Source organism: Bombyx mandarina, chromosome 22, assembly GCF_030267445.1.
Source record: "Bombyx mandarina strain Sakado chromosome 22, ASM3026744v2".
NCBI classification, from domain to species: domain Eukaryota; kingdom Metazoa; phylum Arthropoda; class Insecta; order Lepidoptera; family Bombycidae; genus Bombyx; species Bombyx mandarina.
Genome location: NC_143228.1, coordinates 3,403,530 through 3,430,757, shown reverse-complemented (window position 1 = coordinate 3,430,757; position 27,228 = coordinate 3,403,530). Strand labels below are relative to the sequence as shown.

The 27,228-nt window shown below is 38.5% G+C and overlaps 2 protein-coding genes across 2 annotated transcripts; one reads left to right on the top strand and one right to left on the bottom strand.

Annotated features, from left to right (window-relative positions):
* Positions 1-429: 429 nt before the first annotated feature.
* LOC114247652 (uncharacterized) lies at positions 430-19,377 on the bottom strand. Its single transcript, XM_028180696.2, has 9 exons — positions 17,173-19,377; positions 16,434-16,600; positions 14,595-14,712; positions 12,654-12,807; positions 11,929-12,053; positions 10,843-10,945; positions 9,300-9,401; positions 3,968-4,065; positions 430-2,690 (listed from the first exon to the last, which is right to left on the bottom strand). The coding sequence occupies exons 1-9, from the start codon at positions 18,711-18,713 to the stop codon at positions 2,558-2,560; spliced, it is 2,541 nt and encodes an 846-aa protein (XP_028036497.2). The 5' UTR covers positions 18,714-19,377; the 3' UTR covers positions 430-2,557.
* Positions 19,378-23,148: 3,771 nt separating this feature from the next.
* LOC114253483 (catalase-like) lies at positions 23,149-26,306 on the top strand. Its single transcript, XM_028188377.2, has 2 exons — positions 23,149-23,684; positions 24,428-26,306. The coding sequence occupies exons 1-2, from the start codon at positions 23,577-23,579 to the stop codon at positions 25,865-25,867; spliced, it is 1,548 nt and encodes a 515-aa protein (XP_028044178.2). The 5' UTR covers positions 23,149-23,576; the 3' UTR covers positions 25,868-26,306.
* The last annotated feature ends 922 nt before the right edge of the window (positions 26,307-27,228 follow it).

The following is a 27,228-nucleotide window of genomic DNA, read 5'->3' as shown; positions in this document are numbered from 1 at the left end:
AGGATGTGAACATAAGTGAATAACGACGCTTGAAAGGCAAACGTGACTAAGCGACAATGCGTTAACTTTACAGTAGACTAATTTAAAGTTGAAATACCTGAAAAAATTCTATTTTAAGGAATCTAGCTGTAGGATTGAAATAATTTTAATAGACCTAGAAATATATATTTTTTGCGCATCGAATATGGTTATTGCCTATCATTTATGTACAAAGCAGTTATTGTCGCTTAGTCACGTTTGCCTTTCAAGCGTCGATAAGATCTACCATCCAATTTAATGTTTCAAATATCTTGGGACGGCCAACCTTTATTTTTATTACAAGTTTATTCTCACGTCGATCTTAACTTCAATAAGGATATCGGTATTCATCTTGTGGGCTCCAGGTTGGAACAAGAATTGTTTTTATATCTCATGAATAAAACAATAAAAGCATTTCCACATCGTTTATTGACACACGAAGCGCGAAGAGCAACACACAGCGGAACATTCGTCGTAACTAGTCGTTAATCTCATTCGAAGGCAGTGTGATGGTGACACTTTAGACTTTACAAAAAAAAGAAATATTGTTCTGTATTCAAATATCGAATGTATTCACATAAAAATCTTTTATTCATTTCACTCAGTTTTTTAAACACATACATTATTTTACATAATAAATTTAAGGCCTTTTTTTTGGAACGAAGTTCCTTATCGCGCGTTGTGAAAGGGGGCTAGACGGAAAAAATTCTTACGAAAAGTTGTCACGACACTTTTTAGATCCGTCATTCTGACCAATCAACGTGTAGGCGCTTATCGCGTAAGATTGCTCGTATCCGATTGGTGCGCGTAATGAGTACAGTTTCTCGAGATAGCGTTTCAACAATAGTAATTTAGTTCATAGTATTGTTTTTTTCTTCTTCATAATGCCGTAATTTATTATTATAACTTTAATAATTAATCGAAAGGAACTTCGTTCCATCCGGGTGTCCCTTGACACCTCTGAAGTTTTTTTATTCATCTATTGATCGGTGCTATTAAGATTTTTAATAAATATATACGTATCTTCTTGGATAGACAGAAAGAAAGTTTTAAATAAAGTATTTGCAACAAAATATATTATTTGATATATTAATACGATTGAGATGTTCGATCAAGTTATTTACTTTATTCTATTTAATTTCATTTTATTAATAGCGTATTTTTGTTTTCAACTAAAAACGTTAATATTTCTTAAAATAAAATATTAGGATGTAAAAGAAAAACACCTGCTGGGTTTGTATAGCAGGTTATAGTCAGGACGTCACTGATCATACTCGACATCTTCTCAATGTGTCGCGATTCTTATCAAATCAAATCAAATCAAAAAAGTTTTATTCAACATAAATGAAAGTACATACTTGTTGAACGTCAAAAGAACTACTATCCATTGGTAGATTGAGCGAAGCACTACTCTTGCAGGAACCAGTGTCAGCAGATTCTCTCAGGTTGAGCCCGTGAGCTCACTTACTTATCCGCGCGTAGTCGGAAAGCCTTAGGTTACTACTAAAAAACTGATATTATCACACTGGGTTATTGTAACATTTAAGTAGGTATGTAAATAAAATTTCGTTTCATTTCTACGGAGTCAATGAACACCGCACATCCTTTTATCTATCTATCTATCTTGTGCTATCGTGGGGTTGCTAGCTTTAACTACCTACAAAAGAGTTGGGAAATAACGAGTAGTAAGAGATGTTTAAGAGACTTTAAAAACAAAATATCAAATATATAGGATAAATAAAATTGGAAGGTAGTTTGTTAATGAATGTTGTAAAAATATTTCTAATAGATTTAGTTCTTTTTTTTTAATATGCCTCAAATTATAATAAAAGAGGAAACTCATTTCCAATTGAACAAAAACAATGACAAGAAAAAGTTCAGTGAGTGATTTGCATAAAAGATTAATATGTGATCTGAATTCATTATATTTAAAATTGAACATGTTAACGACAAAGAATTATCAGTGAAAAAGCAAGCATGTTTTTGTACACCATTTTGGTGACATTAATTAGGACATTGTTACGAGAGAGATTATTCTAATGACTTCATTATTTAAGGCAAATTTGCACGCGTTAAAATTAAGATAATTCATTTCTACCAGAACTTACTAGTTCCGTAGTAATTGATTCGAAATTCAATTCTTAGCCCATTAACCTAAATTTTGTTAGCGTATCGCTATCAAAATGTTATAATGTGTATTCTATTAAATAATACTAAAGTTATTCGCGAATTTCTGCACAGACAAGAAATAAGAACTTTTTAGTATTAAAAGAAAGAAAAAAAAAACACAAATTGATTTAGGCATTAGTTCTGCCAGCAACATAGCTAGTTCCAATGTCAATCTCACATAGAAATCTCTTAAATCTGCAATCTCAATGATAAACTGCCAACAAGGCATTCTAATCCTAAACGTCCTGAATTATTTTGTTTTTTAAATATTTTTTATCATAAATCCCAAAATATAATAATTTATGTATCTGGCCAGTGTCAATGGAGGTTTTACTTTAATATTGTGGAGGGCACTCAAATTTGTTCGGGGTTAGATTTTAGGTTTTTTATTGCGTCGTTTCTTGGCGTCGGCGGAGTCGGCGGGCGGGCGGGCCCCGGCGGGGGGCGGCGCGCCGGACTTGCCGTACAAGCTGTTCAGGAACTCTTCTAGATTCGGTTCGTGGCTGTACATTTAAAACATATTTGTTTTGAATCTATATATATAAAAATGAATTGCTGTTCGTTAGTCTCGCTAAAACTCGAGAACGGCTGGACCGATTTGGCTAATTTTGGTCTTGATTGTGGAAGTAAGTAAATTTGTGGAAGTCCAGAGAAGGTTTAAAAGGTAGATAAATATGAAAATGCTCGAAATTAAATAAAAATTACAATTTAGTTTTCCCTTTGATGTGTCCCCCGTCGGACGGATTCCTTTTGTTTGTTTTAAGTTTATTTTATACAAAAGTTTAGGCCTTTTATTTATCGATTGAGGCACTACGAAGTCTGCCGGGTCAGCTAGTTTTTTATATGTTTGGGACTGAGAAAAGGATAAGTTTTAGGACTCACTCCGTAGTTCGTTGATGCACTATTCAATTTTCTCACTGGCGAGAGTTATATGTGCTCATTGATCAACAAATTACAATTTTATTGTTTTTGCACCGGCACCATGTTTTTGTTTTTTTTTACACACACTCTTCGCGCCGTTTTCATACGCGTAGTTTTTATTGTAGTGTCAACATGTGGCGTGGATAGGGGATTGAGGAAGGAATAAGGAAAAGGAAGTCCCAAAAATTAATTAAATGTCCTTCTTCAAACGAGGCTTGCGGAGAGTACTTAACGGTAGGCAGCGGCTTAGCTCTACCTCTGGCATTGCTGACGGTAACCACTCATCATCAAGCGGGCCGCATGCTAGTCTGCCTAAAAAGGCAATAAAAAAATCCTAAGCTTATCCGTACCTAATATCACCTTATAATACCGCAATATCTTATATACATATGTAACCTATCTTAAAAGAGGTTAATTTGTTACAAAGATGACATAATTGAAAATTTGAATATTGAGAGATTAGAAAGAACATAAGAAATATAAAAAATATTTTTTGAATTGTAAAATATAAAAAACATAAAAAAGTGGTGATGCAATAGTTTTAAATGTTGGTTCTCTTTATAAGAGCAACTCAATTAGTGCTATAGTTTTACTAAGATAAACTGTATTTTGATGTAAATAAAATAATACATTATTCAAAACATATAACTGTATGTGTGTGTTACTGAACTCCTACTGGACCGATTTGAATGAATTTTTTATATGCGTTTAGGTGGCACCCTGAATGGTTTAGATTCACAAATCAGCCTAGCAGATGGCGCTGCAGTCGGTATCTAGTTACGTATATATTTGTTTTTACTTTACCACCGAAATTTATGAAATACCCCCCCTTTGACTAAGTGACAAGTCGCGTACGTACTTGTCGGCGGTGGCGGCGGCGGCGGCGGCCTTGTTCCCGAGCACGATGCGGTACTGCACCACGTGGCAGTCCGGACGCAGCTGCCTCAGGTTCTTCTTCTGTACATACAAGTTTATTAATAAACTAGCTGTACCCGTCCGCTTCGCTGGGCATTTCAAATTAACATTATTATTTGTCACCCCCACAAATATTCTCATCATTAACGCCCCCGCAACTGGTGTATGGAGTCCAACACTCATATAAATATTAGCCTATCCATTAAGTAAATGTATTTTCTATATGGATACTGTTGTGTTAGCGTGTATGGGGACAAGTGATACTCAAGACGGCCAGTGACACACTAACATTTATTTCAAACATAACATATCCTCCCTTAACAATTCAAGACGTATAGGTAACAATAAACTAAACTAAACTAAAATAAAAACATAATAACTAAACAATTATATCCTATAACAATTTTAGTAAAACTGTCTATAATTAACTTTAGGACGGTTACGTTTAGGAAACCTGGGCTCCCTAATAATTTGAGGCTCCAAGCTCGCCTCCTCAGCCTCGAAGAACAGATCTCCCTCTTCAGACTCTTCAGACTGTGCGGGTCGACGCACTCCTCGCGTGACAGTCACGTGGCTCGGTTCCGGCGGCTCCCGATTCGGCTGATAGTCACATGCACTAGAGAGCGCTGTACGGCGGCTCTCCTCACTCGCACTCTCTCCGTCGTGTGTGTGAAGTTCGATGCCGCTTCTATCTTCACAAGGCGACGACATCGACTCCGGCGCCGGACTAGCAGCGGTTGGAGCAATCGAACTGCTCAAGTCAAAATCCCAGGGTTGAGTGGCACCATGCTTAGTTTTGCACGAAAAGAGCTGCTCAGAGTGCCTCTTCAACTGTATTGAAGATTTAAAGTCTTTTACAATATATACGTTTTTACCGATTCTCTTTACTATCACACCTTTACACCACGTATATTTATTATTACCAAGATATTTTTTGTACATAATTACTTGACCTTGCACGAAATTCCTAACTTCCCCTCCTTTCGTTTTACTTTGCGTACACTGTTTAGATGCAACATAATCAGTTAATGAAGCAGATGAAGGTGACGGCGGCGAACGCGGGTTCATTAAATCTAAGCGTGATCTTAATTTGCGACCAAACACTAACTGTGCCGGAGACATTCCTGTTGTCGAGTGAATTGAGTTTCTATAATCGAAAACGTATTTGTATAGTCGCAGTTTATTTTCCCTAGCATTTGTACTACTCAACAAACAAGTTTTGATTCCCTTTTTTGCAATTTTTACATAAGCTTCGGCTTGTCCGTTGCTTGCCGGATGGTATGCTGGCGAAGTTATGTGAGATATACCGTTTAGTGTACAAAAACTAAGAAACTCCTGAGAACAAAAATTAGTACCGTTATCCGTAACTACCGTATGAGGTAGTCCGTATCTGGACATGTACTCATACATTCTTTCAATGACTGCACTAGTAGTTGTGGAAGCCATCTCGTAGACCTCAAGCCACTTGGAGTACGCGTCTACTAGGACGAGGTACATCCGACCATTCAGCGGACCTAGAAAGTCTAGGTGTACACGGTAAAAGGGTTGCGGGGGGTATTCCCACGGGCACACCGGAGTGCGCGGCGGAGTCGGTCGTAGCTGCATACACACCTCACATGAGCTAATCATATTTTGTAGGGCGTCGTCTAAGCCTGGAAACCAACATCGAGATCGAGCTTCAGCCTTTGTTTTAACTATGCCCATGTGTGAGGTATGTAACTCTGTTAAAACGCGGTGACGCAAACTCCCTGGTATCACCACTTTATGACCCCTCATAACGCAACCATTTTCAACGGACAGTTGCAATCTACATAAGTAGTAAGGCTTAATTTCTGCACTAATAATTTTTTTAGGCCACCCGTTTTCAATATACTTAATGACTTCACGTAATATGCTATCATTGCCAGTTGCGTTACGTAATTCAGTCACCGATATCGGGAGTGCGCCTTGCACTACGAAGCAAACATAGGAGGCGCTGTCGAACATATCGACATCGACCGCTCCCGCTCCGCACCTGGTCCCCCCGCCTCGACCACCGCACGCGCCCGCGCCGCCCGGTAGACTCGCACGAGACAGATAGTCCGCACTATTATCTGCACTCTTCACGTACTCGAATACATAATTATAACCACTTAGAAAAATTGCATATCTTTGAAGTCTGTTTGCCGAGACTTCTGGGATGCCTCGTTGTGGGCCAAATATCGAGAGAAGCGGTTTGTGGTCCGTCCTTAGTATAAATGGATTTGACCTGCCGTACAAATATTGATGAAATCGACGAACACCGAATATAATCGCAGTTGCTTCCTTTTGGATTTGTGAGTACCTTTTCTCGGCGTCGTTAAGCGTGCGCGAAGCGAAAGAGATAGGTTTTTCTTGGCCATCGGAACTCACCTGTGATAGGATAGCACCCAATCCATTGGGTGACGCGTCTACAGTTAGAATTATAGTTGCATTATGATTAAAATGGGCCAATACATTATCGGATGCTAACAATTTCTTGATTTCATTAAACGCCTTATTATGTAACTTAGACCAACGCCACTTTGTTTCTTTTTTTAAAAGTTCGTACAATGGCCCGAGAATACAAGATGCATTCGGTACAAAATTCCTATAATAATTAACTAAGCCTAAGAAAGATCGCAGTTGGCTAACATTCGTAGGCGCCGGGGCCTTTAATATTGCTTCCACTTTATCGGGTGATTTCCTTAGCCCCTCTTTATTAATGGTAGACCCTAAATAATTAATCGCATCTTGAAAGAACTGACATTTAGACTTCTGTAAAACAAATCCTGCGTCTTGCAACCGTTGTAGGACCTGATGCAGTCTCTCAAGATGTTCAGAGTCATTGCGACCCGTTATAAGCACATCGTCCAATAAACACAGCGTGCCGTCCAGGCCCGCTAGCACTGTATCCATAGCTCGCTGGAAAATTGATGGCCCACTAGCTAACCCGAACACCAAACGCGTATACGCGAAGATCCCTTTATGTGTATTGATACAAGTTAATTTTTGGGATTCTTCATCCAGACAAAACTGTCCGTAGGCCATAGACAAATCTAATTTAGTAAATTTCTGGCCTCCGTATAGTTTAGAAAACAACTCGTTTACGGTAGGCAACGGATACTGTTCTACAACTAACTGCTTGTTTATAGTAACAGAGTAGTCCGCGCAGATACGGACCGAACCGTCACGTTTCAGTACCGGGACTATTGGTGACGCGTAGTCGGAATGTTCGACTGGTCGGAGTACTCCCAGTCCCACCAAACGGTTTATCTCTTTTTCTACTTTTTCACGCAGAGCAAATGCGACCGGCCGTGGTTTAAAAAATATAGGATGAGCACTTTCTTTTAATCTCAAATTAACTTTATATTTGTTAAATTGACCTAGCTTGTCCGAGAACACAGCGGGATATTGTTCCTGAATTAATTTCAACGTGTCTCGGGTAGTGGCACATTTATATACGGGCGTTAGCTGCAGTTGAAATTGCGCGATGAAGTCGCGGCCCAGTAAAGGCGGTCCACCGTCGCGCACCACGTACACGTCGAGCTGGCGCGCGCGACCCCGCCACTCCACTAACAACTGAGCGCGACCGGCGCAACCTAACACGTCACCCGAGTAACTTAATAACTTCTTATTTGTGCTTAATAAGGGAATGTTTTTAAAATGTTCGTTATATGTATCTACGGACATAACGGTAACAGCTGACCCACTATCAATCTCAAAGTTCATTCTGATACCATTGACACACACGGCTTCGATTAATGGTTCACCTCGCAAAGATCGAATGTTATAAATTTTACCGTCGTCATCGTCACCTTCATCGTTCTCCTCCGTTACAACATAATTGACTCTTTTGCACATTCTACGCAAATGCCCTTTTTCGTTGCACTTCCTACAAGTGTAACTCGCAAAACGACACTCCGCGGCTTTGTGATTCGAATAACCACACACGGAACACTTCACTTTTGCACTTTGAGGTACACTAGTCGGAGAACGTTTGCCTATTTTGTACAGCTCTGTAACGACAGCCTCGGTAGCAGCGCTTGCAGCAGCAGCCGCGCGGGCGCTGCGCAAGCTCTCGGTCAGCTCCACAGCCATGGCGAAGGTCAGCCCGGCCAGCTCCTGCACGTACATTTTTTCTTTTTCCACGCCCGGCAGCATACCCATAATGAATCGATCTCTTAATGCCTCTTCTACATTGCTGAAGTCACATTGAGCAGTGAGACCTCGTAACCTCGCAGCCCACTGTGATGGTGTCTCCTGGGGTAGTTGTGTGGCGGCATAAAAACGATGACGCTCGCCAAAACCCACTGATTTTGGAGTGAAATGGTTGTCCAAAGCACTAACTATATCTTCGTATGGTACTTCTTGAACTTCTTTAGGCAACACGAGATCAGCTGCCAGTTTGTAGGTAGATTCGCTGAGTGTGCTAAACAATATGGCCCGTCTTTTGACTCCTGCTGGATCTTTCACCACGTTAATATCGTTCGCGATGAACCACTGTGTGAGTCTGCATCTCCAAGTCTTCCAAGTTTGCGTATTATGGTCGAAATTACTTAAATTTCCGAAAGACATTTTTTATATTTTTTTTAGTGTGGGTACCTCGTCGCCAATGTTGTGTTAGCGTGTATGGGGACAAGTGATACTCAAGACGGCCAGTGACACACTAACATTTATTTCAAACATAACAAACAAGTTTCAAGTCAATCGGATGCATGGTTCAGTAGTTATAACGGAACATCAGTAAAAACCGCGGTAGATTTATATATTGGTATAGATATAGGATACGCTTTTATTAGCTTCAGGCGTATGTATGTTTGTAACGGAATCTTTGAACATGATTTTGACCCCCTTCAAAACTTCGGATTATCGAAATTCGGTACACTTATTAAGGACCGATGACAATTCAATATTAAAAAAAAAATGAAAAAATCTAACAAAATACGCTTTTATAGAAAATCCAACTGAAAAATAGAAAATAAATTTTAATAAATTTGAATTAAAAATAGCGCAAGAAAAAATGTTTTTTTTGGTAAAAAAAAGCGTGGGTTGCTTTTCAGGATATTATCAAAATAACCCTTCTACTCATATTTGTTCATAGAATAGTTTAACTACTGATCCCATGCACCCCGCGCTTTTTTTAAAAATAATATCATTTTTTAAAAATGATAATTCAAATTTATTAAAATTTTTAGACCAAGACTTTAGAACGACTTGGCCGTCCTGACCTCGGACACATTATATATATATATATATATATATGAAAAGTTTGTTACCTGACAGCTAGCCCACTGGGTTATCTGGTAAACGGCTCCGTCCATGCAAGCGTAGTACATCACCAGGAGACCCATCAGACTAGACTCCGCCCAGATATCACCCTGAAAACACAGAGACATGTTCTTCAAAACGGGTTCACAGCGATTGTAACAAAGATATCATACATGATGTTTTGGCATTTTTAAATTATGTTTTTTATTGTTATTATGTTCGAATTGTGAAATGTGTTCAGGAGTGGTCACAGAAAAATTAGCATTAGGATTACATTCGTTTTAACATATTATATACTCCTAAAGGATATTTATTACTTGTCATCTATTGATCATACAACATAGTACCATTGAGAGCGGAGTTGAGGTTGTTGGGAGGAGTAAGAACTGAAGTAGGCTTGTGTGAGTTCGCAGGGGTAGGTACTTATACCTAGTACCTTGCCTATTTCTGCCGTGAAGCAGTAATTCGTTGTAAGTATACTGAAACCTTAGAACTCATATCTCAAAGTAGGTGGCGGCATTTACGCTGTAGATGTCTACGGGCTCCGGTAATCACTTAACACCAGGTGAGCCGTGAGCTCGTATAACCATTTAAGCAAGAAGAAAAAAAATTACTCAAAATAATGAAGGTATCGGTCCTATTTTTCGAGTTTGTCGTCGCCGGTTTGTGCTTTCTGGCCTTCTATTAGATCAATTATTCTTAAGAGATATTGTCATATCTAGTATAATAGCCGGCAAACTTCTTGAGCATTTGTTGACGTAGTGGGGATAAGTTTGCGCATGGTACACTCACGTGCAAAAACATTATTTACTCTGCGTCATAATGCAATTAAATTATTAAAATCAACATATGTATTTATGTATATATTTATGAGAACATCAACAAAAAATATAGATTAATAATTGTAATAATTTAATCTTGGGGTAAAATAGATATTCCTTCTATTAAGTCAAAACTAGAGCTGTTGCCAGGTCTTGGTTCAGTTGAAGCGAAGCTGGTATTTGTAATTTTTATTTTCGTTATCATAATCTTGACCATCATCATCACTGTTTTTATCACCCGAGTTGCTATCATCGTGATGAGTCGACATAGGGATCATCGGTGTAGTTTACAACTCGGTCGGTTCGGTCTACTTTTTTGTCTATAATTAATTATTTTTTGAAGATATTCGATTCGTAGTAATCGAATGTAACTTTTTTCAATTACCAGCTTCCGATTATTTTCTGGTTTTTTCCACACAACAAAACACTCAACAAATAGCAATGGCAACAAAGTCAACAAGCAATTATAACAAATAACTTGACGATTAATAACGATAGACTTTTCACTGTACGCAAGCGTACTTTTGGGAGCAAGCGGAATGAGGGCGCAGTGCGGGACGCAGGGTTCGACTGATCTACCAATAACGCGCTCGATACGATTTCCCCTGCCGTCGCGCCTCACCCTCACCACCAAAGTGATCTAAAATTCGGTTCTGCGCAGTCAAGGTCATTTGCTCAAGAAGTTTGCCGGTTACTATACAATCAATATACAGTAGAGTGTAGGCCTGACCTCTTTGGCGGAGTGTCGTATCTTGCACTGTGCGCAGTATCGCGCCGCGTAGCACGGCCGCTCCGTCTGCACGCGCTTGTGGCGCCGCCCGCAGTTCGTGCAGCTGAACAACACTTCATGATTACTTAATGATCGCCTTGGCCTAAAGGTATACCAGGCCATAAACTCAAAAAAAAAAATGATCGCCATCCACAACCTGTTGGCAACTCCAACATTATATATTGTATGGAAAATAAAATTATATGACTGGCAACATGGTTGATGTCAGACGTCAATCTCTTCCTTTTTTACTTTTCACCGTAAGCGGACGTGTTTATCGTATTAACAAAATATCAAGTGTATAAAAATACAAATAAACCGTATTGCAACACAAAGCACAAGTTTTCTTTATCATCAGCAACCGGCCCATACAGCCCTTACCAAAACACAACCCTCAGTGTATTGACTGCAACTGAATCATTAAACATGAAAATTTAATCACGTTACTCTAGTGTTCGTGGCCTAATGAGCGCACGCACGGATGCGTCCCGGTTTGAAGGGTGGAAATTGAATTACTGGTGATAGGATCTCTTGTGAGTTCGCACGGGTATGTACCACCACCCCGCCTATTTCTGCCGTGAAGCAGTAATGCGTTTCGGTTTGAAGAGTGGGGTAGCCGTTGTAGATGTCTATGGGCTCCAGTAACCACTTAACATCAGGTGGGCTGTGAGCTCGTCCACCCATCTAAGCAATAAAAAAAAAAAAAAAAAAATTTGAATTGTGAAAAGCATTCATATACAAAAAAAATTATTTCATTTACAAAAAAAAAAAAGAAAATATTTTGGAGCGATCTTTAATAATTACATGTTATGTGTTCAGTTAAGATTTTCCACCGTGTTGTAAACACTTCAAACACACAAACTAGGCAAGAACAATCACGTCCAGGGCAAAAGGACCAGAAAAAATTTAAAAGATTGTTGCTTATTGTTGGGATGACGTCACGATTCGGTATGTCGTATGATTGCGACGTAGTGCATTAAATAGGCTTGCTTTTCGGTATTTTTTAAAGTTGCCGTATAGTGGATGCCGTATGATGAATGTGGTTACCGTATAGTGTTGGCCGCGAACTCCATCTTGTGGTGCAGCTGTGCGAGCAGCGCGTTGAGCTCGGCCCAGGCGGCCTCCGCGTGCAGCGACTCCGCGGCGCGCCGCCCGTACGCCTCCCGACGCTCCTGCGCATGCGCACTGTCACCACCCCACCACCCCACTCACTACACCGGAGCCGAGCGTGTGGATGTTAGACCGTAGCTTTTGTCTACGGCATTAACCGAGATAGCCTTTATGCTGTGTGGAATCTATATATTAATATGTGAAGCAAAAACTTTGTAACCCTTTTTACGAAAATTGCGCGGACGGAGAGGTATGAAAATTTCCACACTTATAGAGAATATAGAGAAGAAGTGCACAATGCTAATATTTTATTAAAATAATGCATAAAATATACATTAAATCAATAAAAAAACATTACACACACTACCATGTATTTGACGCACACGCATGCATACTATTTATTGTCAAACTTTTGTTGTTGACGTCTGTGGTCAAATTGAGAATAGATTAAATATTGTTTATCTTTAATCATATTTTTCTATAGTGCAGTCTTGGCGAAATTTGTGATTTATGAAATAGTCTTTGGAAATAGAATCATAATAGTGTACAAGCTTACAATTTCAATTAAATATAGTCGAATTTCGACTACTGCGGGACCGCTAGTAACAGCAAATGGACAAAGCAAACAAGTTACCGATATAGTAATTTGTGTGATCACTAACCGGTTCTCCGATGAGATCAAAGGCATGCTGCAGTATTTTGAAGGCCTCTTCAGCCCCCGGTTGCTGGTTTTTGTCCGGATGAACAAGGAACGCCTGACGTCGATAGTAACGTTTTATATCTTCATCCGAACAGTCCACGCTTACGCCGAGAATACTGCAAAGAGTGACATCATTTATGCAATACTTGATGTAAATGTCCAACTTGTTTCGTAATTACGCAAATTATAATTATACTAGCGACCCGTCATCGCTTCGTTTCGGGGTCTATAATTTATTATTGATTTTATTGAATTTTGTGAAATACAAATCTGAACATAACTCTTTTTGCGGCGTCCGCCAGAATAGCAGTTTTTTTCCTATTTACCTAACACTGAAGTGTTCTATTTTGGGTAATTCACACTACATCTTTATAAATTATAGCCTATGTGTTATTCTGATATGTAAGCTATATTATAGTAAAGTTTCAGCAAAATCCATCCAGTACTTTTTACGTGAAAGAGTAACTCCATACATTCTTACAAACTTTCCCATTTATAATATTAGTAGGATAAGGAGTTCTTTCATCTTTATGAGACGATGTTATTCCTTTATTGTAAAAGTCACCCATTAACATTGGTTCAGTATTATAATACTACTAGCGGCCCGCCCCGGCTTCGCTTGGGAAGTAGCGCACGCGATGTAAAGAATTTAGATAATTTTTTTATACATTTTTTTCTTATTTATTTATTTATTACAAAAACATACAATTTTAATCATATTAACAAATATTGAAACGATGTTATCTGCTGTAGTCATAGACTGTGTTGCAGATAACAACGCCAACCCCTACACACAACGAACAATAACATATAAATTTAAATATTTCATAAACACATTATAATAATTAATTTTAGATACAATTATCAAATTAAAACAATATTATTTCAAAATCTAGAAGTACAATTAGTGTATGTGTGTGTGTGTGTGTGTGTGTGTGTGTGTGTGTGTGTGTGTGTGTCGTGTGTGTGTGTGTGTGTGTGTGTGTGTGTGTGTGTATGTCTGAGTAGATAGATCTGTGTAGATGCGTGTTAATACCTAATATATAAATTGCTCATTACCAAAAATGTGTAAAAATGTGTAATCTACTCCAGTAATTCTTCTATATCTTCGTATGTAAGGGAGAAAAGCCATCTATCAATGATAATTTTAACTTCTTTAGAAATAAGTGGGTAAATATTTAGTAATTTATTTATCTTGTTGTACAGAATAGAGCTTAAATACCTATAGTGAGACCTGACTACATTACAATTTGCTACATAGATTTTGCACACTCTGCCCTGACGACGAGTTTGCGAACAGATATTAGGGTCAAAAACGAGTTCCAAATGTTTACGTAACAATGTGCTCCTAATAAAAGATTGTCTAACTCGAGGCACTTTGCAGATATCATACAATTCCTCCGTTGGAAACCTTATTGGTTTTTTAGATATTACTTTAAGCACGGCTCTCTGTGCTCTTTCCAATCTAAGTAATAATCCTTTCTTACAGCCTCCCCAGACGACAATGCAATAGGTTATGACAGAGTGTGCCAAAGCATAATAAACCATTTTCAGTATGTGGAGATCGCATGATGTTCTTAGCTTCCGAAAGACAAAGATAAGCTTTCGTACTTTTCCAACCAAATCATTTATATGCTCTTGCCAAGAGACATTGGGTTACATTATTGGAGTTTCAGTAAGGATCCCTAATTTTTTTAAAAATATAATAAATATCGCCTATGTCACCCGGGGATAGCGTAGCTTTCCAACAGTGATAGAATTTTTTAAATCGGTTCCGTAGCTTTGGAGCCTATTCAGTACAAACAAACAAACAAATTTTTCCTCTTTATAATATTAGTATAGATGATTACTTAAGATGAAAAAATTAACATTCATATTTATATATTAGAGAGCCTGTAATTACCTGTAAGGATCTTTCCCTTTGCATGCGAGCAGTCGTTTCATGGCTTCCTCACCAGTGGCGGGCAATGGTATGTTGGCATTTAACTTTGTTGAGTCATTTCCATTTTCCGCTTCTGTTTCTGTAAGATATTATTATTTTATGTAGGTCGACTGACAAATAATTGATTTCAGATATTCAAATTGTTGTTATTCCATATTTCAAACAATTATCTAATATATAAAATTCTCGTGTCACAATGTTCGTTCCCATACTCCTCCGAAACCGCTTGACCGATTCTCATGAAATTTTTTATGCATATTCAGTAAGCCTGAGAATCGGCTACTATCTATTTTTCATACCCTTAAGTGATAAGGGTTGTCCACCCCTAAGATTAATTTTTTATTTTTTTGGACAATTTTTTTTTGTTATAATGAGACATTATGTGGTTGAATGAGGTATTGCTATTTTTATATTCCTTCATCGTTACATGCCTCTTTCACTCATCTACCACATCCTTACACACTTACAATAAGTTAGTTTTTTTTTCTACACTAGAAATTCCCTAGAAATCTTATATATGGCAAAACAACATTTGCCGGGTCAGCTAGTTCTTGCATAAATAGTCATGAACATTGTGTAACTTTTCTGTTTTAAACAAATATATATAAATTTAGCTTTATTCACAAAAAAGCATGACAAGGCTTCACTAGTGTTGCACACATATTTTTTTTATTGCCCTTGTAGGCAGACGAGCCCACCTGATGGTGAGTGGTTACCGTCGCCCATGGACTTCAGCAATGCTAGGGGCAGAACCAAGCCGCTGCCTACCGATATTTAACTAAGACCTTTAGATCAAGAGAGTACGTGGCAAAAAAGATCTCAGGAAACGCACTGTGGATGACCGCAGTGGCTCCAGGTAGTATGGATGAACTCTGCTCCAGGTAGTAGGGATGAACTCTACTCCGGAGTAGTATGGATGAACTCTACTATTAAGATGTCTTTAACGTATGATGATTTCAGTTAAGTTCATGTAAAAAATTATTATATTTTAAATCTTTCTTATATTTGGTAGCATAACACTATATGAGTCGTCTATTATCAAAGGTGGCAATCTGTGCATTTGGACAAAAAAAAGTTATTGATATGTCAATACAGATTGATTTGAATATAATTGTCTCCTTCAAAGAATACGGTTCAAAACCTGCATTAAATAAAGGTTAAAACTTAACCTGTTATTTATCTAAGATGTCGTTCAGAAGAGTTTTGTGACTGCCAATGGAATACAAAGTCAATAATTCGTTTTTCTGATTTACCAGTGATTATCCAAAAGTCACATTGCCGGCTTTGATACTAGTCGACTCATATGTGGATTTTATTATAATTCATACAGATATGAAGAGGTTAGTCTACAGCTACTAACAAAACAGTAAATACGACTGTACGACAACCATTGATAGCTAATAACTATCAATCGATATGCATTGGTAATAGAAATAATATATGTAATTCAAACTTAACTAACAATTAATTAAATTTTATTTATCTAATCGAAGCTTTTACAGTAAAATTATAAAATTTATCTATTGTCCTTAGTTCTTGAGGTGTATGCATTTTTTTTAAACTAAATTGGACATCTTTAATTCAGTTAAAATGAAGTTGAAAAATTCTATCACACACATCAAGCTAAAAAATATTTTTCAACGGCTAGCTTGATAAAGTTAATGTTACTGTAAATATTAGCTATGCGAGTAACAATTTCAATACATTATATGCAATAAACTGTCTTTATTCATATGCATATCCAGCAATTAGTACAAATTATACTGTATGAACATAAAAAAATATCAGGATCTAGCATACCTTTTTTGAACCATTTCATTTTTCTCCAAAAACCAAACCATGTGTGTCCTAGTTTTCTGTCTATATACGATAGGTATTTATTGTCTCCAATCTTCGAAAGCCATTCCTTGCTGCTGCGCCATACTGCTTGGGAGCTCACATATGTTTGTGTGAATACAGAAGTACATCTGGAGATAATAAGACAATTTACATAGTAATATACGAGATCATTTAAATTTGTAGATAATTGCAGATTTAAAATCTATGGCAATAATAGCATGTAGGGTGTCTTGTGATCTCGTACATACAACTGACACGTAAAATTTGGTTTTTAAAGGTGGGTGGTGGCTTTTAAATTGTTGATATTTCAGGGCTCCTGTAAGTACTTAACACCAGGTGGACCTCGAGCTTGTTTAACTGTCTATGTAATAAAAAAGTAATGATTAAGTGTATTGTTGCATTACTGAGCTTTTTCTACATATATCCAGAGTAAGTGCAAGTATTTGATGATCACTTTGTTGGTGCAACTTAATAAATAAATAAATTTCTCAATCTCACACAACTAACGTTAGTACAACTTTTTGCTAATATGGATGGATGGATGATTGGATTCCTTCTTTTTCCTGGGTACATTTTCACTAAATATATTCTTTAAAGAAAAATGATCCTATAAATATTCACATATTATTTACAAGACCTTAAAATAAATTATTATACAATTTCCAGAGAAGTATGAGTTAATTGTATCTAGTATACTTACAAGTCAAAGGACAAATGAAGACTCATGCGACAAATATCGGAGAGCAAATAGATAAACCATATGAGAGCCTTCCATGTTGCTTCACCCCAATGTTCTAAATAATTTTGAGCCAGTCCTAAATATGCTGGTTTATTCCTCCTGGACTTACATTGATTCCCCTTCTTTTTGTCCTGGGTGGGCTTAGGGATTTTATGATAGCTACGGTCTTTTTTTTTCTTTGTCTTGACAGCTTCATTCATTTGTTCCTCCTGGAGAATAAATTCTGAACTTTCAAAATCATCATCAAGATTCAAATCATCATCCAGAAAGTTAAGTTTGTTTTGTTTGATTTTGGTATGATCACTTTTTTTTTCTTTTTTCATTGGCTTATCTTGATCTTCTATGAACACAAACTGGCTCTCATTGTTACAAGTGTAGCTAATTTCTTCTTCATTTGTAAAGTCTTCAAGTGAAGACCATTTTCGGGATAGTGAATTGCGTTTATTTTTAGTTTTTTTGTTGGAGCGTTGTTGCTTTTCATTGTCATCAGTGTTGTGGTCACCAGACTCACTGCCTGAAGATAATGTTGTCGTTTGTTTTTTGTCTGTTTTTGGCTTATTATCTTCATATTGTTTACCACTATACACTGGCTTCTCATGTTTTGCATTTGTTTTGATGTTAGTTGGTTTTGTTTCAGGAGTTTGAGATTTAATTTTACGGTTTGTATCAATGGTGTTGACATTTTTGGTGTTCTTAGCCAGCACATCAGAATATGAAGGTCGCATTGGCTTTACTTCAGCAATAATTCGTTTTTTGTTACTTGTGTCAGCTAGGGGACTGTTCTCATTCCTTTTTGGAGACTCGGGTTTTATAATTGTGCTTTTAGATTCAATAATAGGATTAGATGGTATATTTAAATGGGAAGCATCTGGGTGATTCAAAGGATAGTTCTGGCCAAAAGGGGAGTATGTGCCTGTAGAGTTTGGCTCTAAATTACCCAATAAATCTTTTAAGAAATTAGATGTAGGCTGGGCATTTATATTTTCTTGAAATGCTATGTTTTGGTTTAATGTTGTAGGTGTTCCTTGCATATTGTTGCGGACCGAATAATCTTGATTAAGTGTAAAAAGGTGCGGCTGCGACTGTTGTGTGTCACAGATACCTTGATTGTGGTTGAACAACTCATACTGACCGGATACAGGAAATATCAACTGTTTGTTGTTTTCATCATAATACACTCTAACCATTTGACCGTTACCCAAATTCAACATTGCATTTCCGTAGTTTTGGTTGCGAGGTATATTAGGTATATTGTTGAAAATCTTGTCTTCTACCGGAGCCGCAGCGGCTGTCTGCGGGCTGTAAGCGTGCTTATTCAAATAAACATCATTAGCGAAACTAGCATTCACATACATGTCGTCATTCATTACATGTGGATTTGGAACGATTGTTGGTTGGTTTAAACCAGGCGTGGAACGATTTGCAGAGTTTTCAGCATGATAATTCCATGCGTTATGCTGCATTTCAGTGTATCTTGGATCATCCTTTGGCGACCTTGCCATTTTTGGTTAACAACGAACACAATAAGCTTTAAATGTACTGGCGATAAAGCTAACTTGGTGTCATTTAACTCAAGAATTTAACATTTTATTATGATAAACTGTAATGATGGTAATAACTGTATTTTATTAACGTGTATTAGATTTTACAAATAAATTGACACTTTTTAGTTAGGAGACCATAACTTTTTTGTTTTGCTTTGTCCGTTACACAGGCAAAGGGAATATATCTCATACTATATAATCTTTTACAATTAAAACTGAAACGACTTTTATATATTGTATGAAAAGTGAACATGAAAAATAAAACTAAAATAAATTGAAAAAAAAAATGTAGAGTAAACTTAATCTAAACTGCTTTTACAATTTAATCTCTCATTCGAATACTTAATAGTTTTTGTGGTCACAGACAGCAGTCGTCGTAACAACAAAGTCGAAGTAATTTTTTAATCTCGTAATTCGATTAGTTTTAGTCGAATGGTTATATAACGGGCCGTTGATAGTAAAATATCATCTGTTTCTGAATTATAATAGTCTAAGTAGTAAGTATTCATACTACAAAGGCTACAGAGCTGTGAAAGAAGAAAATGAAGAAATCCTCTCCGTATGGAAAAAAAATGGTCTAGAGGAAATTAATCTCGAACCTAGATTTCTTCTTATGAATAGGATGCTAAATCAAAACAATTTTTACTGGTGGTAGGACCTCCTGTGAGTCCGCGCGGGTAGGTACTTGTCGAACCGTTCGTTCCGATATCGAGTCGAGGGAACGCGTTTCCGCCCCCGTCACTTCACACCCGGAGTCCCACAAGGCTCCGCCCTCTCCCCGTTACTATTTAGTTTGTTTATCAACGATATACCCCGGTCTCCGGAGACCCATCTGGCGCTCTTCGCTGATGACACCGCCATCTACTACTCGTGTAGGAAGAAGGCGTTGCTTCATCGACGACTCCAAACCGCAGCTACTACCATGGGACAGTGGTTCCGGAAGTGGCGCATCGACATCAACCCCACGAAAAGCACAGCGGTGCTCTTCAGAAGGGGTCGCCCTCCGAACACCACGTTGAGCATCCCTCTCCCGTCTATGCGCGTCGACACCTCCGCCTCCGCCATTCGCCCAATCACGATGTTCGACCAGCTCGTACCGTGGGCCCCGAAGGTCAAATATTTAGGCGTCACCCTCGACAGAAGGATGACATTCCGCCCTCATATTAAGGCGGTACGCGACCGTGCCGCCTTCATTCTAGGACGTCTCTACCCGATGATATGCAGGCGAAGTAAAATGTCCCTTAGAAATAAGGTGCTTTTAGGTACTTCAAGCACCGGTCACCGTTCTCGTCGAACCCGTCGCTTGCGAAGAAGGGCTCGACGAGTAAATTAACTCTCAGACACAGCCCACTGAGTTTCTCGCCGGATCTTCTCAGTGGGTCGCGTTTCCGATCCGGTGGTAGATTCTGCGAAGCACGGCTCTTGCTAGGGTTCGTGTTAGCATCGTCGTCAGGTTTGAGCCCCGTGAGCTCACCTACTAGCCACGGTTACGCTGAAATAGCCTCTCAAGGCTATCAGCTTAGGTAGGAAAAAAAAAAGGTACCACCACCCTACCTACTTCTGCTGTGAAACAGTAATACGTTTCGGTTTAAAAAGTGGGGCAGCCGTCGAAACTATACTTGAGACCTTAGAACTTAAATCTCAAGATGGGTGGCGCATTTACGTTGTAGATGTGTATGGGCTCCAGTAACCACTTAACACCAGGTGGACTGCGAGCTCGTCCAGCTATCAAAGCAATAAAAAAACTGCCCCCACATTACACCCCGCCTATTTCTGCTTCACGGCAGAAATAGGCAGGGTGGTGGTAACTACCCGTGTGGACTTACAAGAGGTCTTACCACCAGTAATTACGCGAATTATAATCTGTGCGGGTTTGATTTTTAATGCACGATGTTATTCCTTTACCGTGGAAGTCAATCGTGAACATTCGTCAAATAGGTACGTATTTCATTAGAAACATTGGCACCCGCCTGCGGGATTCGAACACCGTTGCATCGCTAGATACAAATGCATCGGGCGTCTTAGCCTTTAAGGCCACGACGACGACGACCATTCGTTGCAAATTGCTTACAGGTTCTGTGGACAGGAGGAAGAAACCCTTTTTCATGTATTATGTGTTTTACGCAATGTCTTAAGCATGAAAAGATGTTCACTGCTCAGAGAGCACATTGTCTGTCCCGAAAAGGCAAGAATATCTATCCAAAGAGAGTTGTCGAGTTCAAGCTGGGTTTGTGGCTGTATGAATACTTTGGGGGAGTCGTATCAGAGCCGTGTGAGCCGTAGTGACAGTTTTTTTTTTTTATTGCCCTTTTAGGTAGGCGAGCATACGGTCCACCTGATGGTGAGTGGTTACCGTCACCCATGGACTTCAGTAATGCCAGTGGCAGAGCCAAGCCGCTGCCTAGTTACACAAGATAGTTCACAGTTCCATCTCCGTTAGATGCCAGTAATAATATTATTGAGATGACTTTTAAAAGAAGCGATTATAAAAATTTAACCTAAGCTGCAGTAACAGAAATTATCGTAGCCGCCGCTGACTACTCCCGGAATCCTGATCACGCAAAAGCCAGTTACCGTCAACGCCCTAGACACGTCCGTTAGGATCCATCAGATCCAATAACTCTTGCATTAGACGCCTTCAGTTCTAACGCTAAGAACAGATTTGGGGACCCCGGCAACCGTACTCGTCGATCTCGACAAAGAGTTCGATGTGAAACCTAGCCCATGCAAACGTCTGCTGAGTTTCTCGGCGGATCTTCTCAGGTTCTCGATTCCAATCTGGTAGTAGATTCATCCGCGAAGCATCTGCTTTCGAGTTGTTAGGTCTCTTCTGAGGCGCTCGGGTAGCTGTTAGCAAATCCCACCCCTCCTGGCTGAACCTTTGCTCGCCCACCTCTCCTGGTGAAACAGGAAAGGCCTCCGGGACACTAGTAATCATTCAATCGTGCAAAAGTAAAATAAATGTGTCATGTAATGAAAAACAAAACGAGTTTTTCATGTGATAGTATTGTATGCAATAATATTTTTACATCAACATGTTTTCGAATGATAAGGGCTAATAAGTCGTGACAGTAATTAACTGAAATGTGATTAATTTGAAATGCCTTACTAAATATTTATATTTATGTAAATTAATGCAAATTTAATTAAACTTATAAATAAAGTTTCTTTTACCTTTTTGGTGTGTAGTTTCACCATGATGGGTGAACATAATAAAATAAGGCTTACTTATTTAATATACCTACTTAACCGGGAGGCAGTGACTGGGTTTTTAGCAACTACCTGACTGCCACAGCTGCTTTTCCAGTCGATCTATCACTGCATTGACTGCAATGAAAGACTGAACAAACAGGCTGTTGCTGTGGGCTATATGTCACATTGAACTTTTCGATGAGTTCGTCGATCTGCGCTTTAGTTGGTAGCGTAAAACAGCCCTGAAATTGTATCAGGAATCCAGATCATCGAGCTATGAAGAATAAGTTACGAGTACTTGAATTTCCTTGATTAGGGTATTGACTGGCCAAAGAGGGCGTTAAGGAGGAGCTGTGACTTTACTTCGACCTCCTTTAATGCGTCACCTTTAGAAATATTGGACAGTACGGTAGGTTTTTACTAATCTACACTGCGTGAATAGAGTCTTAAATGCCACGAAGGGGAACTAAATAAACAGCAGCCAACCGCAAAGATATACTATAAAAAAACTGAAAACATAATATGTGTGAGTTCTGTCTTCGATTTTTTTTCTTTCTCTACCTATGTTGAGAGCCTTGAGAGGCTATATAAGCGTTACCCTAGCGTGTAGATGAGCTTTCGGGGCTCAAACCAGAGGTGTTGCTAACACTAGCCCTAGTAAGAGCAGTAACTACTTCGCAGAATTTACCACCGGATCGGAAACGCGATCCACTGAGAAGATTCGGCGAAAAAATCAGTGGGCCGTGTCTATGTGTTAATTTACTCGCCGAGCCCTTCGTCGCAAGCGACGGGTTCGGCGGGACGGTGACCGTGCTTGAAGTACCTAAAAGTACCGTTAATGGATCGAGAGGATCCGTATTGACGTTGATTGTTTACCATTCGGTCCACAGGATTGAGTATGTAATGTCTTCGAGCTATTGTTACCTAAACTATAATAAATATTAAGCCTCATTGTAGGCAGCATCCTTCAGTTTGCCTTTGAGATCGTCCGCCCATTGTAGTTAAAAAAAAATGTATTTTTTATCGTACTATTTAAGTTATAAGAAGTTACATAAGCTATACGAAGTCCAGCTTTGTTTAAAAATGAGAAAACCACAATACTAATTAAACAAAAAATGAATACAGCAACAATTACTTTATTTATTAGAGAATAAAATTAAGTACAGAAACATAAATAGTGTTTTGTTTTTATTACATTTTCAGTTTTAACTGAAACGAATATCCATACAATTGTAAACATTTATATAAAGTGCTCAAAACAAAACGGAAGATATTCATTACAACGATATCGCAATGGTTAGACAAAGTTGTCTACTTATAAAGATCAGATAGACCGTTCACCTTGATTCGAACAGTTAGCTGTCTCCGGAGAAGTGGTTTCGATCACTTAAAAAACTATAAGAGCTGTTTTGTCACTTTTACATAATAATGTTCATAATAGGTTCTTGTACACTGCGTGTATTAAATTTGTAACAATTGCCGCTTGAGAAATTTCATTGCGCTCATAAATCAGTCTTGGCCATTCAACGACAAGGTCGCAATACTGCAGTATAAAGTCTGATCGTTAGACGTCGGACAGATTGTTCCAGTTTTCGTAAAATGCACTGTCGTGGTGCTTAGTGAGAGATAATGTTGCGTTTGACGATAGCGTTGCTTGCGATGGCCACGGTGGCAAAAACTGGGAACGAGCCAGCGCCGGCAGCCCAGCAGATAGTCGCGTTCAAACAGAGAACATCGGTAAGTTAGAAGGTTTTAACATAAATTTACTATTTTTTTGAAATAGGTTATTCCATACGGGACTGTGTTAGATGGGTACTTGTAACTGTATTTTGGTATTCTAAGCCAAGAGATTTTGTATTAATTTTAAATTTGTTTCATTTATAGTAAAAAGGTATAAATGTCTACAGAATGCAGAACTGTTTTATAATATACCTAATAGGTTGGGGAAAAAGTTTCTTCGCATTGTTTAAACTGTTTTGTGGTCAATTCCCAGTTCTTCAGCTACGTCGTAACTATTGATATGCCGATCTTGCTCCACTTTTTCAAAAATGGCATCCATTTTATCCGTAAGACCAGAGCGACGTGCATCGTTTCCGGATTGAAAACGCTTAAACAAAATTTGCGCTACTCTCACAGACACTGCACTAGGTCCATAAGAATCGCAAATTTTTTTCGCGGCTTGCGTTGCATTTTTACCTTATTTGTAGTAAAATTTTAAAATGTATCGAATTTCTTCATTAGATTCACTCATCTTGACAGTACGAAAAATAAATAAAAATCACACATTTTCCTAACTTAAATTTGGGATTATCTTTTTTAAAATTTAAACTTTTAATGATATCAAACCAGCTAGATACAATACAATAGCCAAAGAGATTTTATTACAAGTTCATACATACTATAATGCGAAAAGACTTTTTTCCCAATCTATAATATTTGATTTCAGCTATTGATAAAATATTATGTGTGGCTTATTCCAGGGACCCATCGGTATTATGACAACGAGTGCTGGATCGCCGATCGAACTCAAAGATGCGAGTAACACATTGAATTCAAATCTCATATTCAATGAATATTTTATGGATTCATTAACTCATTTAGTACGAGAGAGGATTCCCGAGAGGTTGGTGCATGCAAAAGCGGGTGGAGCATTCGGTTATTTTGAAGTTACGCATGATATTACGAACATTTGTAAAGCCAAATTATTTAGTAAAATCGGAAAGAAAACCCCAGTGGCAGCAAGATTTTCTCCAGTGGTAGTCGAAAGGGGAGGTACTGACACTTCAAGAGATGCGCGCGGGTTCGCCATTAAATTTTACACTGAAGACGGTAATTTTGATATCGTGGGATTCAATACCCCCATGTACGTTTACAAAGATCCACTGCTTTTTCCGACATTTGTACGAGCTCAAAAACGAAATCCAGCTACTAATTTAATAGACGGTAATACGCTGTGGGATTTTTTGACGTTACAACCGGAAAGCTTGCATATGTTTTTGCTTGTATTTGGGGATAGAGGCATACCAGATGGGTACAGGCATATGCCAGGGTTTGGCATTCACACTTATCAAGTTGTCAATGAGAGTGGAGAGAAGCACTTTGTTAGATTTCATTTTATTCCTGACGCTGGTATTAAAAATCTAAACTCTAAACAAGCACAGAAAATATCCGGCATTGATCCTGATTACGCCACCAGAGATTTGTATAATGCGATAGGAAAGGGTAAATTTCCGAGCTGGTCTGTCAGTATCCAGATATTGACATTAGACGATGTCAAAAATGCACAATTCGATGTTTTTGACGTGACAAAAATATTACCCCAAGATGAATTTCCCCTAAAGCCACTCGGTCGTTTTGTTTTGAACAAAAATCCGACGAACTATTTCGCGGAAATAGAACAGTTGGCGTATAGCCCAGCAAATCTTGTGCCGGGCATTTTGGGTGGACCGGACAAAGTATTCGAAGCTAGACGCTTAGCTTACAGAGACGCTCAATATTACCGGTTAGGTGCTAACTTTAATAAAATACCGGTAAATTGTCCGATTCAAAATCACGTACTTGCTTACAATCGCGATGGTCGACCTCCCGTTAAGGATAATGGTAAAGATACCCCCAATTATTATCCTAACACGTTCAATGGACCGGTGCCTTACAAAGATGAGAATAGAGTTGACCTTATCGAGATATACCAAGATGATCCTAACAACTTCGATCAGGCTAGAGAGCTGTATATGAACGAAATGACGAAAGAGGAACGAAGCACACTTGTCGAAAACATTCTGTATAGTCTTGGTGGTGCTATCGAAGAATTGCAGGATAGAGCAGTGAAATTTTTCACAATCATACACCCAGATCTTGGTTACAGAATATCTCAAGGTCTAAAAGTGAACCGAACGTCGTACTACTGGGATGATGAATAGCTTAATAATAATTAGATAAATTATCAAGATCAAAACACACACGGTCATCTGGACCTAGATCTGTATTTAGGAGGTAGACACTTATAAAACATACTTATATATACGTTTACATCATGCATATATGTGTATGTACATACAAAGGTCTAAATGTCGCTAATGAACATCCAGATACAGAGCGAACAAATCTCTCGTCACCGGAACGTTTGCCCGAAGGGGGAATCGAACGCACAACCCCAATTCATAATACTGGTTAATTAATATTTTACCAAAAAAATTGTTAATTGTGGAAAGCACGCTTCAACGTCATAACGTTCAATGTCTTTTTAGCAATGCAGTTAACAAACCTTGATTAAAATCTGGGTCAGAAAGTTTTAAATGACCAATAACTAAAATATTTTTTGTATAGTTTATGAATAAATAATATGTTAATAGTGTGGAATTGTTTTTGTTTTATTACTGACTAGCTGACCCGGCAGACTTCGTAGTGCCTCAATCGATAAATAAAAGACCTAAACTTTTGTTTAAGATAAACTTAAAACAAACAAAAGGAATCCGTCCGACGGGGGACACATCAAAGGAAAAACAAAATTGTTATTTTTATTTAATTCCGAAAATTTTATATTTATCTAACCTTTTAAACCTTCTGTGGACCTCAACAAATAATTCAAGACCAAAATTAGCCAAATCGGTCAAGCCGTTTTCATGTTATGTCGTGACAACGGAAAACGGGTTTCATTTTTATATATATAGATTAATAGTAGTGTTAGGTTTTTTGGCTCTTCAGCGAAGAAGGCGGAGTGGGTGGCGCGGTCATGTGGCTTCCATTGATCTCCGTAGGGGCCGTCGTGTACCGGGTGCGGGGGCACCCGGTGTTCGGCTGTTGGACGACGTCCCGCGGGATCTTCCCGGATCTTTCGGGAATTAAATCCCGTCCTATTATCAGGGCGGGTACCGACGAACGCGGACTTTCGGCCCGCACTATGCGGTACGGTACCATGGGTTTCGTGGAGTCGGAGTCGAGGAGCTCGATGGGGTTCCGGTAGTCGGTTTTGCGGGGCGGGTCTTTCGTGGTTGAGTAGTCTCCCGGAAGGAATTGGAAAATCTTTTTTAATGGAGACTTCGGAGTCCGACATATACCGGTCTGTTACCCACCTCGACCGGGTATCCTTGAACAGATATCCCAACGTTAAAAAAAAAGATTAATTATAATCTTATTTTTGACACATTTAGTACAATACACCCATTAAATTATAAACATTATACAAATGTAGGTACAGTAAAAACGAAACAAGCTACGAACGCTGACAAAGCTCCCGACCAGAGATTAATAGATGATAAAGATGATGATAATAGATAATAGA